This window comes from Podarcis tiliguerta, assembly GCF_965153285.1.
Source record: "Podarcis tiliguerta genome assembly, chromosome: 12".
NCBI classification, from domain to species: domain Eukaryota; kingdom Metazoa; phylum Chordata; class Lepidosauria; order Squamata; family Lacertidae; genus Podarcis; species Podarcis tiliguerta.
In genome coordinates, this window is record NC_139545.1 from 40,742,872 (window position 1) to 40,759,569 (window position 16,698).

The following is a 16,698-nucleotide window of genomic DNA, read 5'->3' on the forward strand; positions in this document are numbered from 1 at the left end:
GTTAAAAGTGAACCAAAAAAACCAAGATTATTTTACAAACATTAACAAGTTTATGGTTTCTCAGATAATATTCCTATCAGTATCTTAACTTTAGTTTCTTTACCAGTCTATACCTTCCTAATACCTTCTGTCTGATTATCTCAACTGTTTGACTGACTCCTCTTAACAAATTCTCTCACTCTCTCACATCAGACTAGCCCAACCCACAGACTTTTCCTATCTAACTCCAGACTGTCTTCTCAACAACTCTAACTCCTAACTCTCCTCTCAAAAAAAACCCTCTGTGCTTAAACCTTATACACAATTAACTTCACTCCTTGGGTTCCCATTGGTTAGTCATTTTACAATTAGTTAACCCTTTCCTTATGAACCCAGTATGATGTCACACCCCTAGGAGGACAAACGCCACACCAGGGTTCAAATCAGGTGACCTTGGGCTGGTCGCTCACTCTCAACCTAAACTCCCTCACGGGGTTGTTGTGAGGATAAAATGGGGAGGAGGAGAATTATGTATGCCACCTTGAGGTCCTTGGAGAAAAGGTGGGATAGAAATGCAATAAATAAAATGTTGCTGTCCTTAATAAATCTCCCTGAAAGCTCTACCTGTCCCCTTGGCAGCATGTGCTGTAGCTGGGACAATGGCAGTTCAAATCTCCGCCCCACCACTCAGGGTAACAGCGCATCCTTCAGTTAAAAGCATGAGCTCAGGCTCTTCTCTGAGGAGAAATGGAATGTTTTTTTGACTGAGGGTTTGTTTATTTTATGTAAAATATTTCTGAGCTGCCCTTCATCAAAAGATTCTAAAGCCGTGTTGATTAACAGATTGTAAGTAGTTGCTGGAGGCAATGTTTGCCAAACAAGCAGAATGGAATAGATGTGAACCGTACACAGTACATATGTGGACAGCGCAAAAGGCAGCCAGGTCCGGCCTGCTGAAACCTTAACCTTTGTCTCTAGCAGACCTGACGCTACAAAAAAGTTGGCTGTACTTTTGGTCAAGAGAAGAATTAAAGTGAAAAATACAGAACAGTTTGCGTCATACCTTCCCCACAGATGTTACTAGACAAAATCCTCTCAAACAAGGGACTGTATGACAACCACTACTTCTTATGCTTATATAAGAATGTATCAGAGCTGAGACATGCATTTAATCGCTCATGATATGCATGTCGGGGGGGGGGGGGAGAGAGAGAAAAGATATTTCTACCACTCCCCATAGACTTGGACTGAGAATCCAGAAATTAAAAAAAAAAAACATGTTTCCCAACTTGTACCTGATCTGCAGGCTGGGCTTCTAATGCTTAGGTTGCTGCAGATGTACTTGAGTGTGACAATCAAACCATGATTTCAAAGCATCTTTTTGCTGTCTTGAAGCCAAACCTCTCTTAGGTTTTGACCTGAATAGTAGCTCACAGCATTGATTGATTGATATTGCATTTCTATACCCCTTTCCTCCAAGGAGCTCAAGGCTGTGTACACAAACATCTCCCCCTTCTCCATTTTATCTTCACAACAACCTTGCGAGGTAGGTTAGGCTGAGAGACAGTGACTAGCCCAAGGACTCACGATGAGAATTTTAACCTGGGTCTCCCAGGTCCTAGTCTGACACTCTAACCACCACAACACACTAGGTTCCCCACCATGCATTTTGCTACGGACCATCTTTCTTTGCAAATGTCAAAGGCATATTTAGGGGTGGGTGAGCATCCTGTTGCTTGCCCCAAATGGGGCTGAGTCATTGCCGGGGGAAGGTCTGCTAGGAAGGTCCTAGCTCAGTGGTAGAGAACCCGCTTTGCGTTCAGGAGGCTCCAGGTTCAATTTCTGGCATCTCCACCCTGGGCTTGGACTGTCCCCTCCTTGGAAGCTTGAAGAGTTGCTGCCCATCAGTGTAGACAGTGCTGTGCTAGATGGACCAGTGGTCTGATTCAGTACAGGGAAGCTTCCTTTGTCCCTACGTACCGTCTGCCTCCTCCCCATCTCTCAAGGCAAGTGACTGAGGCCCTCGTGCAAGGAGGGGGCGGCGGTAGCAGCACCTTTGAGTCCTTTCCTTTGAGCATCGCCATTCTATGATGCTAATAAGATGCTTTCTTTTTTGCCGGTTCCAAACACAAGTTTGCCAGTCCCTTGAGACAGAGATTCGCAGAATAAACTCTGGAGCCAGAGTGGAGTCTTTAATAAAGGTTCAGTGTGACTCACACTGATGAGTCTTGTTCTTAATTGCCTGGGTAAACTGCACAAACAATTCGCTTTGAAGGAACGGCCTCTCAGATCTCCTGTTGTATTTGTGGAAGACCCAGGCAAGGATGGAACACAACCTTGTAAACTGAACAAAACAAACAAACAAAATCTGGACAGCAATGTTGGATTCTGCTTTCAGGTTTGTTTCCAGAAGCCTAATTCTCATACCGCTCTGTGGCCACCTCACTCTTTCTCTGCTGACAGAGGCAAGTTTGTTGGCTGAGATCCAGGATTCACATCCCTGAGCCAGCTTTTGACCCAAATTGTTGAAGTCAAATTTGAGAGGAGAGAGAACAGCGATCTCTAAGATACTGGTTGGGGGAGGGGGGGAGGATTGTTACCATGAAAAAGGAAGGAAGACCCTCAGGTACCCTTGCTGAGAATCTCATAACGCCAGCAACAATAAGGGTTGGTGCTATTTGAGAGGAGCAGCCTTCCTCAACGTGGTGCCCTCGAGGGCATGCACTGGCTGGGGCAGGTAGGAGCTGCAGCAGCAACCCCATGGAGGGCAAAACCCTTTCTTACATCATTGCAATAATTTCTGGCAACAAGAGCAGCGGTGTAATGCACAAAAGGCCATTCTGGTTTTGGATTGCTCTCAAGGTAGGCCCATAAGGAAATCTGCACACATGAAAAGGCAGGCTCTATTTAGCATTCAGGTTTCAGGTGCCCCCCGTGAGCCCAACTGCACTTTATTAGGTAGTGTCCAGAAATATGGGGTGGGTGCTTCTCTAATTTTCATTGGGGAGTTTATCGTGCATTCTTTTTTTACTCCTCCTGGCTTTGGTTTTGGAAAGAAAATATTTGGAGCAGAAGTAATTATTGTTCTCACCTCCAGCAGAGTGGCTAGAGGTTCTTGGCCAGTGGTGGGGAACCTCTCCATAGCTCAGAGGGAGAGCATCTGCTTTACATGCAAAAAAGTCCCGAGTTCAATCCCAGATAGGGCTGGGAAAGTATTTTGCCTGAAACCCTGGAGAGCAGCTGCCAGTCAGTATAAGCAATACTGAGCTAAGAGGGGCCAACGGTATAAGCCAGCTTTCTGTGGCCCTCCAGGCCCCTCTCTCTGGCCCTCAGAACTCTCCCCAGGACACACCCCTCACCCCCTGAGTATTTTGCATGTCCTTGAACCCCAGTAATGCTTCTTGCTTGTCTGGATGGAGGACAGAGAGGGATGTGGGAGTAGCATGTGTAGAAAACCAGGCTATTGTACATTGCTCCACCAACTTTTCCTGGTAGCCCCTCCCACCACTGGCATGTGGCCTCCAGAAGATTGCCCAGAAGGTAAAGTGGCCCTTGGGTGAAAAAAGTGACCACTCCCAATCTTGATGCAGAAGAGGCTGAGAAGGAAGCCACCCTCCCAAAGGATGGACGGCACCCACCTAGTGCCACGATTGGCACCCCTTTGTGCCAATCCGAGGCCCTTATGCCAGATCACCTGACGAGTTGCAGCTCTGCTGCAGTAACACAGAGCTAGGCCATGAGTCAGAGAAAGCATCAGCAAATGCTCCTCTATCATCCCATTTTGCCTTGTGGTGGCTGTTAGCTTTAATGGGCTTGAGGCTTTTTCTGGATTTGTGGAATCAAGGCCTTGCACTGACATTTCAAACTCTCATTCCTTCCCTGGGATTCCTGTTAATTTCCTTCATCCCTGTTCCTTATGGTTCCCAGTTCGGGAGGAAGGCTGCCATCGCGCCCCTCTCCCTTAGTCTTTAAGCCATTGCTCTTCTAACCTCCCTGGGCTCAGTCCATAGGCACTCACTATGTGTGGCTAATAGATAGGAATGCCAGTTTGCACAATGACCCAAGATTAAAATTAAGAAATCGCAAGTAAGAAAACATGCCTTATGAATTCTTTTTTAAAAAGGTCCTGTGGAAGTTCAACAGGAAGTGGGCTTGGCTGACAGAATAAGAATTAAATAGAGGGTCAGGCCATCTAACCCAGTGTTTCCTGCTCAGACTGGCAGCAGCTGTCCAGGTCTCTCAGGTCAAGAAAGGGCTCTTCCATCAGCCACTTCCTGTTTCTTTGTAACTGGAGATGCAAGTAACTGAACCCAGAACTGTCCACGAGGAAAGCCTGTGCTCTGCAAACCACAACCCCCTCAGCAATAATATGTGAAGAAGAGGGATTTGCTGCCAAACTGGTAAAACACATCGAAAGTGCCTGTGAGGAACACAGAGGGGAGGAGACCCAACCCCCACAGAGGTCTCTTTTTTTCCTAATTAAAGGAAGGGTTTCTCACGGGACGAGGCACAATCCTTTGCACCCTTTCCCAGGACTTCTTCTTTCACTGTGAAGTACAATCCCGCTCGGCTGTGAACTTCAAGGAGCGAAAAGGAATTAAATAGCGCCTCTGTTTGTGTCGGCCTTCACCTTGGCTGCTCTCTTGCAAGCGGGGCCTGTTTCCTTTCCCAAGGCACAACAGGCAAATGAGGTGGAGGGGGCTGAAATATCTCTTCCTGCTTCCTGGGTATTGTGGTTCACCATCACGTCAAAGAAGATTTTTAACCACTCTCCCCTCCATTGCTCTCTGTAGCCTCAGGGTGAGCATTCATCACCCAAGTCCAGCGACTGGGCTTTGTACCTGGAGCTGGAGAATGCCTTGATTGGAACAGCTATTGGTTTTGTTTTGTTTTATCAGTTGCCTGGTTTTCAGTTTGAAAGCAAGCTTCCAAAGCAGGTGTCAGGATGATTTAAAAGATAAAGCATACAAAAGGATGTATAATAAATTAAATAGAATGCACAACAATAAATAATAGTAAGGGCTCAGTAATAATAATAATAATAATAATAATAATAATAATAATTACAAACAGCAAGATGAAAACAGAGGCAAGATATGAATTGCAGAACCAGGGTGAAATACTGTATTTTTCACCCTATAGGACGCACTTTTTCCCCTCCAAAAATGAAGGGGAAATGTGTGTGCGTCCTATGGGGTGAATGCAGGCTTTCACTGAAGCCTGGAGACCGAGAGGGGTCGGTGTGCACCAACCCCTCTCGCTCTCCAGGCTTCGCGCAGTTCTCCACAAGGCGCGGGAGCCCGGCGCTGGGCTCCCGCGGCTTGCGGAATGATGCCTGCATGCTGAAGCCTGGGCGCGCTGAGCTTCGAGCTTCGCACAGCTCTCCGCAAGCTGTGGGAGCCCAGCGCCAGGCTCCCACGGCTTGCGGAGAGTTGCCTGTTCTGTGGTCGGGGGAAGCTCGGGCTTCCCCCACCCCAGCCCTGCGCCTGGGGGGAAAATAAATTTTTTCCCCTTTATTCCCCCCTCCCCCCCAAAAATTAGGTGCACCTTATGGGATGGTGCGTCCTATAGGGCGAAAAATACGGTACCATAGGAATAAAATCATTCGGCATTAAATCATCAGGGCATTCTCTTGGCAAGAAAACTGACTAAAATGCCTGGATGAATAAAAATGAAGACGTCAGCTTGATCTGGTGCCTGAAACTTAAAAGTGAGACTCCATTTTCATAAGTCAGGTGCCACCACTAAGAAGGCCCTTTCCCCGGTTACTCGCCACTGAAGACAGGGCACCACTGAGGCAACGAAGATACTAGTTCTGAGGCAGGTTCATGCGGAAGAAGGTAGTCTTTCAAGTTCCAGAGACTCAAGCCTTCTGTCTTCTCCTCACAGCGAGAATATCCGTCCAGAAAGGTTTGCCCATTTGAGTGAGTGGAGGGGGCTGCGGGGGGCTGCACTTGCACTAGTGGTACAGGAGCATGTTAAGCAGTATATAAAAGTTTGAAATAAATCAAATAAATATAAACATGCACCAACTACAGTGGTACCTCAGGTTACATACGCTTCAGGTTACATACGCTTCAGGTTACATACGCTTCAGGTTACAGACTCCGCTAACCCAGAAATAGTGCTTCAGGTTAAAAACTTTGCTTCAGGATGAGAACAGAAATCGTGCTCTGGCGGCGCGGCGGCAGCAGGAGGCCCCATTAGCTAAAATGGTGCTTCAGGTTAAGAACAGTTTCAGGTTAAGAACGGACCTCTGGAACGAATTAAGTACTTAACCTGAGGTACCACTGTACTTAATTTCCAAATTGTATTAATTGTGTGAAGAAATATGATAAACATGAACAAATCTTGGGAGATTCTGATCATAAATAACACCGACTTTTGCTATTTAAATGCAATTGGGTTTGTTTGTCTTTTAAGAAAGTTTTGAATCTGGATTTTACAGCTCCTCTTCAATGCCCACCGCAGAGTTCCACACTCCTAAGCTATCTCCCCTTGGCTCTCTTTATTAGCTGCTGGAATTGATTTGGTTTGGTTTTTCCGGGAAACTACGGCAAGATGCTGCAGTGTTTTGCAACCACTGCCTGGCATGGCCCAGCAGGCCCCTGCCAGCAGGGCCACCTGCGCTGGTTTCAGTGACGTCAAATGAGTCCCAGAAATGCTGACATCTGCTCCTGAGGTTTGCCGCTAAAGTGCTTTTCTTTAGATACGCAAGTCAAGGGACTTTACCTGGAGCGCTGCTTGGAAAAAATGTTTGAAGTTTCTATAGAAGGCATTTAGGAAAAACTTACCCAACGAAAAATCTGGGCTTTGCTCCTCGGCCAAGTCTTACGCACGCTTGGCCTCCTCCTCGCCTCGTTTCAAAGTTATCTTGTTTCTCCAACAGAGGGACTCCCCATGGCCATCAATCTGAATGAGGTTGACACACCTCCCCATAGACCTATATTTCAGCTGTTCATAAATTGGCAAGTTTTATTGTCCATTTTGATTGCGCTGCAGCCAGGGGGTGGGGTGGGGGAAATGTCAAAACTTTTTCGCCTTGTTCAACTGGAGAAACACGTAGCTGCCGGGTAACGTAATGAGTTCTGTTAAGGGAACTTCAGAGTTTTTTCTCTCTCAAACATAGAAATCAGTGCCTATTTTGACTTCTCTGCCTAGGGAAGCCAACATGCTCAGTGGCTACAAGTACCCCCAACAAATGCTTCGTTCCCGACTCCCTGGGACAAAAGTGCCAGTGATAGACAGTCTAGCCTCCGAAGGGAGGTGCATAAGTTGTGTGTGACTTTTTGTAGATTCGCTGTTTGCTTGCCTATTTCAAAATGGTATACCCTGCATTTCTTTGTGACTAAACCAAATTAAACATATTGGTAATTGCAGATCACAAACACACACAGGATATAGCAGCAGAGCAGACATTAAAACAGCTATGCAAATGTACAACAATGCCCTCAAAACTGCCTCAGCAAATCTCAAAAGCTTTCTGGAAAAGCCACATCTTCACACTGCTTCTGAAGGGATACAAAGGGAAATGACTTATATGTCAGACCATAGATCCACCTCGCCCAATACTGTCAACCCCGACTGGTAGCATCTCTCCTGAGTATCAGGCAGCAGTCTCTCCCACTTCTACCAGGAGACTGAACTCGAGACTTTTTGCATGCTTTCACACAGAATCATAGAATTGTAGAGTTGGAAGGGACCACAAGGGTCATCTAGTCCAGCCCCCTGCATTGCAAGAAACTTTTGCCCAACGTAGAGCTTGAACCCACAACCTCGAGAGTAAGAGTCTCATGCTCTACCAACTGAGCTATCTCAGGTGTGCATCAGCACTGGCAACTGATCTGTGGTTGGGGTGAGAATCATGGAACATTTTCCTTCCTAGATTTATAGGCCACTTTTCTACTGAAGCTCTCATGGTACTTTGCAGTTTAAAATATGGACACACTGTCCAAGATGCAGGAAAGGAAACATTGTGGGAACTGGAGGGTTGTGGGGGAAGAAGAAAAAGAGGGAAAATAAGAAAATCCAGGTACCAACTTTTTCTTACCATTCCATTGGCCTGATGACATAATGAGGTTGCATAATGTGGGTGCAATAAATGGTCACTGCAGCAAATCCACTGTTTAAGAAAAGTCTTTTTTTGGAGTTACTGAAGTGACAAGAAAATGCATCGAAAAGTTTGGGAGGGATGAGTAAAAACATATACACACCTTGGAAGCAAATCACAATGAATGCTCAACAAACAGGTGTTTTGGAAGACCCCTTAAGGAGATAATAAATGGAAGTGTCAACAAAATGCAGAGTAAAACTTTCCTGTGTGAGTTAAAATCACAATCTTGCTTGTTCATTTATGTGCAACTTAGGCTCAGGGGATGACACCATTCCCTTAACATTTGTTTGCCCCACATCCTACTTTTTAATCTGTGATAAGAGCTTGCCGCACACCTATTTTTACAGCACATTGTGAAAGCCAAGAGGTATAAACAAATCTTTTCAAACAATATTCCTTTCATTTATGACATCAAAAACAGACCTGCAAGATAGCCTAATTCCCTCACACCTAAAACCCCATTACATTTTAATTTATCTATCAATCCATCAGATTTTACCCATCAGATTTATGTCATAAAAATCACAATGAAATTGTTATCTAATGGCTCTTAATAAATGTCAAAAAATAACTTGTGGATGGTCATTTGAAATATATTGGAAGTCATTAAACATCAATTAAACTATGTTTTACTAATACTTTATTACAGTCTTTTTAACTGAACTGCGAGGAGGGGGAAAGATTTGCTGGCTGCTTTATTTAAGTCAAGACATCGTAAAAGTTCTTACTGCTTTCACTATCAAATGTATTGATTCTGCTCAAATTTTTCTCCTAGGAGAATCGCTGACAGCTGTTCCTTACAAACAATCCTGACGGCAGAGAACTGCAGGAGGGTGTTCTGTGGCTCCACCTCACTTAACCACAGGGAAAGCTGCTAAGGGGCTCTTCCCTTAAAAAATTAGGACCAATAAAATTGACACCTGGGTCTCAGCCACCACTCACCTGTAGAAATGGTACCTGGAATGGCCCTTCAGAAAGCAGGTGGGAGGGTTGTGTGGCTGAAAGCTTATAGGTGTGTGAGGCTGTGTTAAGAAATGGTTTTTAAAAGATGGGGCACCGCACCCTTGGACCACTCCAGCAAATGTCCACCCACCCAAACTTTCAGCCCCTGAACTTCAAGGAGGCCCACCCACCCACCTGTATTTAGACAAGCTGTACTAAATACAGAGTGACAAGACAGCATAGACCAAACTGCCCTATAGGAAGTCAGGCAGAGACATGGTAGGCAAGGGAGCACTGAAGCACCTTGAAAAGAGAGAGGTGGGGGGGAATCACACCCAAACCTGCAGCTAAGAGGCCCATTGCAAAAACCAATGGAGTGGCCTTGCCCTCCCTGTGTTTGAGCAATGCTAGCTTCCTGTCCATGCTTTCCTATGGCCCACAAGTAACCCAGAGATGCATTTTAAATAAAAGGGCACATTCTACTCATGTAAAAACACACTGATTCCTGGACCGTCCATGGGCTGGATTTTGAAGGCGATTGGGCTGGATCCGGCCCCGGGGCCTTAGTTTGCCTACCCATGATCTACAGCTACAGCATCCCAGACAGCTGCTGTCCTCCTTCTTACCTGGCAGGGGAGACACCATGCTTTAATGCCTTCAATAAAGGAGAGCCCACTGTCTGTTCTACTAGCAAAGAGCTCTAAATCAAGAATAACTGTCAAGTTGTAGGTTAGCTGGATGCTGGAGGAACCATGCGGCCATTCGTTCACACATTTGTGCATTTATTTTGTGCATGTATTCCCTGCCCTGATGCCATCGTGGCACTTGAAAGGTGGCATTTGTGAGGTTCCCAGGTTGTCTCCCATGCAGATACTGACCAGACCTGCAAGGTGGCAGCCCTCACCTCATGCCCAGAGACATTCCAGACCAATCACAGATCTGTGCCCAGTCACTGCACAGCATCAGAGTCACTTTCCAGCCATATCCACCAAGTGCCAAGTTGATTGCCTAGCCTGACCCTTAGCTCCTTTTCATCTTGATAACCTTAGCGGGGCTACTGCCTCTCAGCACCTGCACATACACAACCCATCTCCTGTACAGGGAATACTAGGACTGCGTGACCTTACTAGACAACTTTTGAGGATCACTAAACTAGTGTTTTTTCAAAGGGCTTTGAATACTCGCAATAAAAGCTGGTGCTACTGGGAAGTGTCACTATTATTGGGGAATATCTCATGCTGTGGATGGCATGAGCTGATGGGGAGGAAGATAACTTCTACACAGTGAGCAAAGTAAGCAACCCATCATTTTGTTATACAAGTAGCTATTAGCATTCAATAATACTCTATTGTGTCAGTGTACAAATGTGTCATTATCCTCCACTTTCCTCCGCTGCTCCTTGAATTATTACTATGGCTACACTCCCCCCTCTCCCCATCCCTCCCCATTTCTTCTTCCGTAAATTAGCAAGTAATAGATCTCTGTTAACTAAAGCTAAACAACCCTTCAACCTCCTTCTCCGTGATAAAGCTGTAGACGAGAGCATTTCGCTGCAAAAATAGTAAATAGGCACCATATGTCATCAGCAGAACTAATGTCTCCACATACATGTAAACCTGGGCTAATGGGCCCTGCCAAAATATTTTAAACCATCTGTTTTGACTTAGCTGTTTTTGAGAAATTATGTTTATCATGCTAATTTATTTTGCTGTCAACAGCACCAAGTGAGACAGTTGCTGCTAAACAACATCATTATATATATCGCATTTCTGGCACAATACCAGCAGGCTTTTGCTTCTCTCGTTCAAAATGCGACCGGAATAAATAAGCAGTAATGTTGTCAGCATATTTAAAGATCTAGCACGGGGTGGTAATGCATCTGCCTGGATCTGCAGTGTTCCAGCAAGGGGATGCTGGCACAGAGCAGTCCTTAAGGATGGGCACCAGGGCAGCCTCAGGAGGAACGGCAGGAGCGGTGCCACAGGTGGCCCAGGAAGTGGGCATCTGCGCAGCAGACCTGGAGAGAGAACAGAAGGGCCCTGCACGCATGGATGAGATGACACAGAATCAGGTTTACACTTCCGTCTGTCTTCCTGCGCTGCATGGCACTGATGCTTTCTCTGTGGGCACTGGGGCTGCATGCACGCCATAGAACTGAAACAGGCCAGTGGCCATCTGGCCCAGCATCTTCCTCTCACAACAGACAATGCCAAGCCCCCAAGCAGGATACGAGTGCAACAGCCCTCTTGCCCACCTGTGAAAGATACCCAACAACAGGTATTCAGAGGCATAATGCTTCTAACTATGGTAGTGGAACACAGTCAACCTGGCTGGTGATAGCCATGGAGAGCCTTGCCCCCCTGTGAATTTGCCTCATTCTGACTTGAAGCCATCCAAGTTGGTGGCCATCACTGCCTCCTGTGGCAGTGAGTTCCCCAGTTTAACTATGCGCTCTGTGAAGAGCTGCTTTCTTATATCTGCCCAGAATCTGCCAGCATCCAGGTCCATTGGACACTCACAAGTTCTAGTGTTTTGAGAGAGGCAGAAAAACGTTTCTCTGTCTTCTTTCTCCCTGCCATGCATAATTTTTATAAATTTCTGCTATGTCACAACTTACTTCTTTGCTAAGCTAAAAAAGTCCCAAATGCTGTAACTTTTCCACATACAGTGGTCCCTCGGGTTAAGAACTTAATTCGTTCCGGAGGTCCATTCTTAACCTGAAACTGTTCTTAACCTGAGGTACCACATTAGCTAATGGGGCCTCCCGCAACCGCCGCAGCACGATTTCTGTTCTCATCCTGAAGCAAAGTTCTTAACCCGAGGTACTATTTCTGGGTTAGCGGAGTCTGTAACCTGAAGCGTCTGTAACCTGAAGCGTCTGTAACCCAAGGTACCACTGTATGAGAGTTACTCCACCCACATGATCAGTTTGGTTGCCGTTTTCAAACTCTACAGTATCTATTGAGGGTGGGGGAGGCATTTGAAGCATGTCTATAGAACATGACTTTCCCCCCAAAGGACTGCTGGGAGTTAGTTTAGAAATTGATCAGTTATAAGATGACAAATTGTGGGATCATTACGCATTTGCCTTGCAAATGTGTACATGGAATGTTTATGACAAAGGCCACTGAAGAAGAACCTTCCCAAAACGTGTCTAACGACGTTTCCCCCATTGAGCGTATCCACACTCTAGTCTTGGTTTTAGGCTTGTTTGACTGTCTCAGAGACTGTGCGGATGCTAGGACGCTTAACTGCCACAACGTGTCGTGTCTGATCCAGACCCAAGCCACGACTCCCGACTCCTCTAATGACACAAAGTCTTAACGATCTCATGGGGCCTGCTGACTTTGGTTTCCACCTCACTGATTATGTCATAGTTTAACAGCAAAAATAAAAATTTTTAAAAATTGTGCATCGTATTTGCTGTATTACCTAATGTTTCCTGCTCTTTGCTACCATCTGGGTCCAGATTAGAGATTGTTTCTTTTTGGGTTTCCTGCAGCATCTCTTCCCACCCAGCAAAATAGTCAGCATCTTGGACAGGATATATATTAAAGGAACCAGAAGTCTCTCTGGCCATTTCAAAGAGGTTAATTCTCAGACACTGGATATACACAAACATCCCCATGCTATCTAACAGATAAGGCAGTCATGCTGTACTTAGCTGGTTTCCTCGCTCTAACAAGGAGCGTTTGTGCTGGGTTGCCAAGGAAGTTACTGTTTCTGTGTATCCACTACACTGCCAACCTTTGTCAAGTCATGCTAATTCCAGAACGGAAAAGGCTCCACTGTGTCAGATGTCTTTTTCCCGGGGGGGGGGGGGAGGAAGAGACAGCATCTCACTCCATCTAGCAGCATGTTAATATGGGTGTTGTATTCTGAGAACTAAAGGTGTTAACAACACCAGGGAGAGCCCAGCTAAATATCTAGCGCTATTTATCTGGTATAAAGAGGGCTGATCGCTGAAGAATGGATGCTTTTGAATTATGGTGCTGGAGGAGACTCTTGAGAGTCCCATGGACTGCAAGAAGATCAAACCTATCCATGCTTAAGGAAGTCAGCCCTGAGTGCTCACTGGAAGGACAGATCCTGAAGCTGAGGCTCCAATACCTCATGAGAAGAGAAGACGCCCTGGAAAAGACCCTGATGTTGGGAAAGATTGAGGGCACAAGGAGAAGGGGATGACAGAGGACAAGATGGTTGGACAGTGTTCTCGAAGCTACTAACAAGAGTTTGACCAAACTGCGAGAGGCAATGGAAGACAGGAGTGCCTGGCGTGCTCTGGTCCACGGGGTCATGAAGAGTCGGACATGACTAAACAACAACAACAACAACTTATCTAGTCCGCTGGAATAGACTCTGTTGGGAGGTTGTGGAATCTCCTTCCTTGCAGGTTGTTTTAAGCAGAGGTTGGATGGCCATCTGTCATAGGTGCTTAAGTTGAGATTCCTGCATTGCAGCGGGCTGGACTAGATGGCCCTTGGGTCCCTTCAAATCCCACAATTCTGTGATTCTATGATTCTGAAAAACATATGCTGTGTGATTTTGCTTACCCAGTTCACAACAAGATGCCATTACGATGCTCAGATGGGGCTATCCTGGATCCCACCCCTTCCATTTGACATTTGTATATCAGCTAGCACCCCTCTGCTTTGACGGCACAGAAAACTCACCGGCTTCTGTCTCAAGGCTGCTCCTTCCACTGCAGATTCTCCCAACATTTTTGACACAGTCAAGTTTGAAGATGAGCCTTCTTTTTTCAAGCGCGCCCTCACATTGCGAGGCGTAGTATTACAACTTTGGGCCGGACTTCTATTTTCAATTTTGCAAATACTAGACAAAACAAGCACAAGGCAGCATATTCAGAAATAACATTGGCCAGGAGATCTGCTCGTCCATTTCTGTTCTGTCATTCCCAACTATCCATATTTTCCATTACTGCAGGTTCATGGTCTCCTTGAGTTTGGGGAAGCTTCCTAACTCCTGCAGGTCATTCAGTAACAACCCAAAATGGGCAGCCCATGGATGACTCCTAATAGTTCCACTGGTCAAACTGACTGCACGATATGCTTGATATATTGACTCAGAAAGGGCAGGTATGAAGTAGGGAGAGGCAAGCTCCCCAAGGAAATGGGTCACTCTTGCAAGCTTCCTCTTCAGCTGCTTGGTTTACTTTGCCTGGGATCTGGAGAAGAATGGAAGGACACCTTATGCTGGCTGTTTAATAAAAATGCAAACTCAAGTGCGATATATATATCTATATATTCATATCCTTATCCTACACATTAAGACCACTTCCTTGTTAAGCCAGGAAGGACATAATAAGGGATCTTAAGTTCACACTGCAGGACATCCAGACAGGAGACATTCCCTGCCTGAATCTAGTTATCCTACACCAGACATCTGCTAGGAAGTTTGTTCAGCTGGGCAAACACGCAAGATATACAAAAGGAAGACTCTTTTAAACAATGGAGTGTGAACAGAGCTTTTCATTTGCATGAGCTACTCTATAGACAAGAAAATGGAAATCTATTATTATTAATTTATTATTCATTATTATTATCATTATCATTATCATCATTATCATTATCATTATTATTCCCCACCTTCACCCTAAGGTCCCAGGGCAGGTTACAACAATTAAAACACAACGTTAAAAACCTTCTGTAGCTGACACACACCATCACAGTCTTTCCGCCTCCTTAAAACCTAGGAATCTCGTTGCCTGAAGCTTTACCCTGGGACAAACACAGAGGGAGGTCACCTTGCAGTGATTTAACTGTGTCCAAAATTACTGTGTGTTCAACAGTATCTGATCCACACAAGGTCATATGATGATTATGGAGTAATCCTCAATTGTAATCCACCTTGCAGTTTATTGCAGATTGGAGGCAAAGGACTGAGCTATGCATCATCCCTGAGTGAACTTGAAGGGGGGAATGTAAACCTTTGTCCATGTGGTACAGAGGTCAACTTGTTGGATTTGGAGCAGGAAGCCCCAGGTGCCATAAAGCTCACAGGGTGACTGTAGGCCAGTCGTTGCCATCTCTTGGACTGACCTACCTCACAAGATTGTTGTGAGGCTAAAATGAGAGAGGATACAACCCCTTTATCAATACTGAAGCTCCTATGAGCCTGCCTTACACAGAGAACAACTACCATCGCTGTCAATATATATGTATGCCACTTACGTGGCAAAATGGCTTCCAGGTGGTCTACAAGTATAAGATCAATTGTAAAACCCATACCTTATTAAAATACACAAACAAATTGATTCCATCAAAGCATTAAAAACATTGACAGTTTTAAAAAATGCCACAAAACAAGCCAGCTAACATAACCATTGAAACAGTTAAAAGGAATGATTAAATTGAAAAGTTCCAAGCTCAGGGGAATGTTTGCCAAAATAAGTGAGTCTTCCAGAGCACTTGGAGCACAGCGACCCCGGTCAAAAACCTCCACTCACCCACAAAGCTCGCTGGGTGCCATTGACTGATGTCCCTGTCTAGGCCACGTTGGCAACCAGAGGTCATTTCCACCTCTCCTATCCTAGATCCTCTATACTGAAAAGGCAAGGGCTCCTCCTCATGCATATTCTCATTGCCCCTGAAGAATCATGGCACCCCCTGCCTCCTCCAAGCTGAATATTCCTGTTGTCAAATGATTGGCAAGGTTGGCCTAGTTCCCCCTTAGTCCACATTGGTGATGCCAATGAGATGAGAAAGTCAGTTGCCCAGACTTAAATGCTGAAAGGCTTCCGGCAGAGAGTAGCAAAGAAAGGTGTTGTGTAAATCAGAATCTATAGCACTCACAAGCCATCCTTTCTCGAAGGCCATTTCTTCCAGGGCCGTGAGTACACGTGGCTCTCCATCCCTCCATCCCTGTGAGGGAAGTTAGGCTGAGAGCTAAGGCCTGGCCCAAGGTCACTCACTGAGCTTCACTCTAACCTCTTCACCATTCTGCTCCCCCCTGTGATAATCTGGCTAGTGGGTCAGGCCCCTCCTTGCCCATTAACGAAGAGCACTTCCAAACTGGAGAAGGAGAAGACACCAGCAACAGCAGAGAAGCGAGCAGAAAGAGGCCGGGAGCTCTTTTTCTGCCTTAAGAGTTCTTGCATACACATTCAGGGGAAGGAGTGCTGGTCCATTTGCCTCTTGCTACCCTGATATGTACAGGCAAGGATGTTCTGCTGTCATGCTGGTTACAACCAAGAGGCTCCTTCAAGTGAGTAATTCATAGGTTGTCACTAGACTGAAGTTATCTTAATCGCCATAAGCTTGATTAATCATATGAATTTTAATTTGTTTATCAATTAATTGATTCTGCATTAATTACATAAAACTATAGTAGTTTTTTTTTAAAAAAGAACACTTTCTTTACTTTTGGCTGACACCTGTAAGCACTGTAGCCATCACCGTCTTAGAACGGAGTCGTGTGTGTGTGTGTGTGTGAGAGAGAGAGAGAGAGAGAGAGAGAGAGAGAAACACCAAATGAAAGTGGTCCTTTCCTACATCCAAATCTCACAAATGAAAATCTATAGGAGGAGGAGGTTATACCAAACACTGATGCTTATACTGAGCCAGCCATTGGTCCATATAGCTCAGTGCTGTCTACACTGGCTGGCAATGGCTCTCCAGGATCTAAAATAAAAGTTGCAACAGCAC

At 45.5% G+C, this 16,698-nt stretch overlaps 1 protein-coding gene across 4 annotated transcripts in view; it reads right to left on the bottom strand.

The window, feature by feature from the left end:
- LOC310661061 (uncharacterized protein) overlaps positions 1 to 16,698 on the bottom strand; it is a 94,786-nt gene that overhangs the window by 24,610 nt on the left and 53,478 nt on the right. For all 4 annotated transcript variants that reach the window (XR_014503685.1, XR_014503686.1, XM_083406822.1 and 1 more), the window contains one exon: positions 13,708 to 13,867. Coding sequence is in view for 2 of the 4 variants with exons in the window: in XM_083406822.1 (XP_083262948.1) it covers positions 13,708 to 13,867 (160 nt within the window). In the remaining 2 variants the exon portion in view is untranslated. The remainder of the gene's footprint in view (positions 1 to 13,707; positions 13,868 to 16,698) is intronic.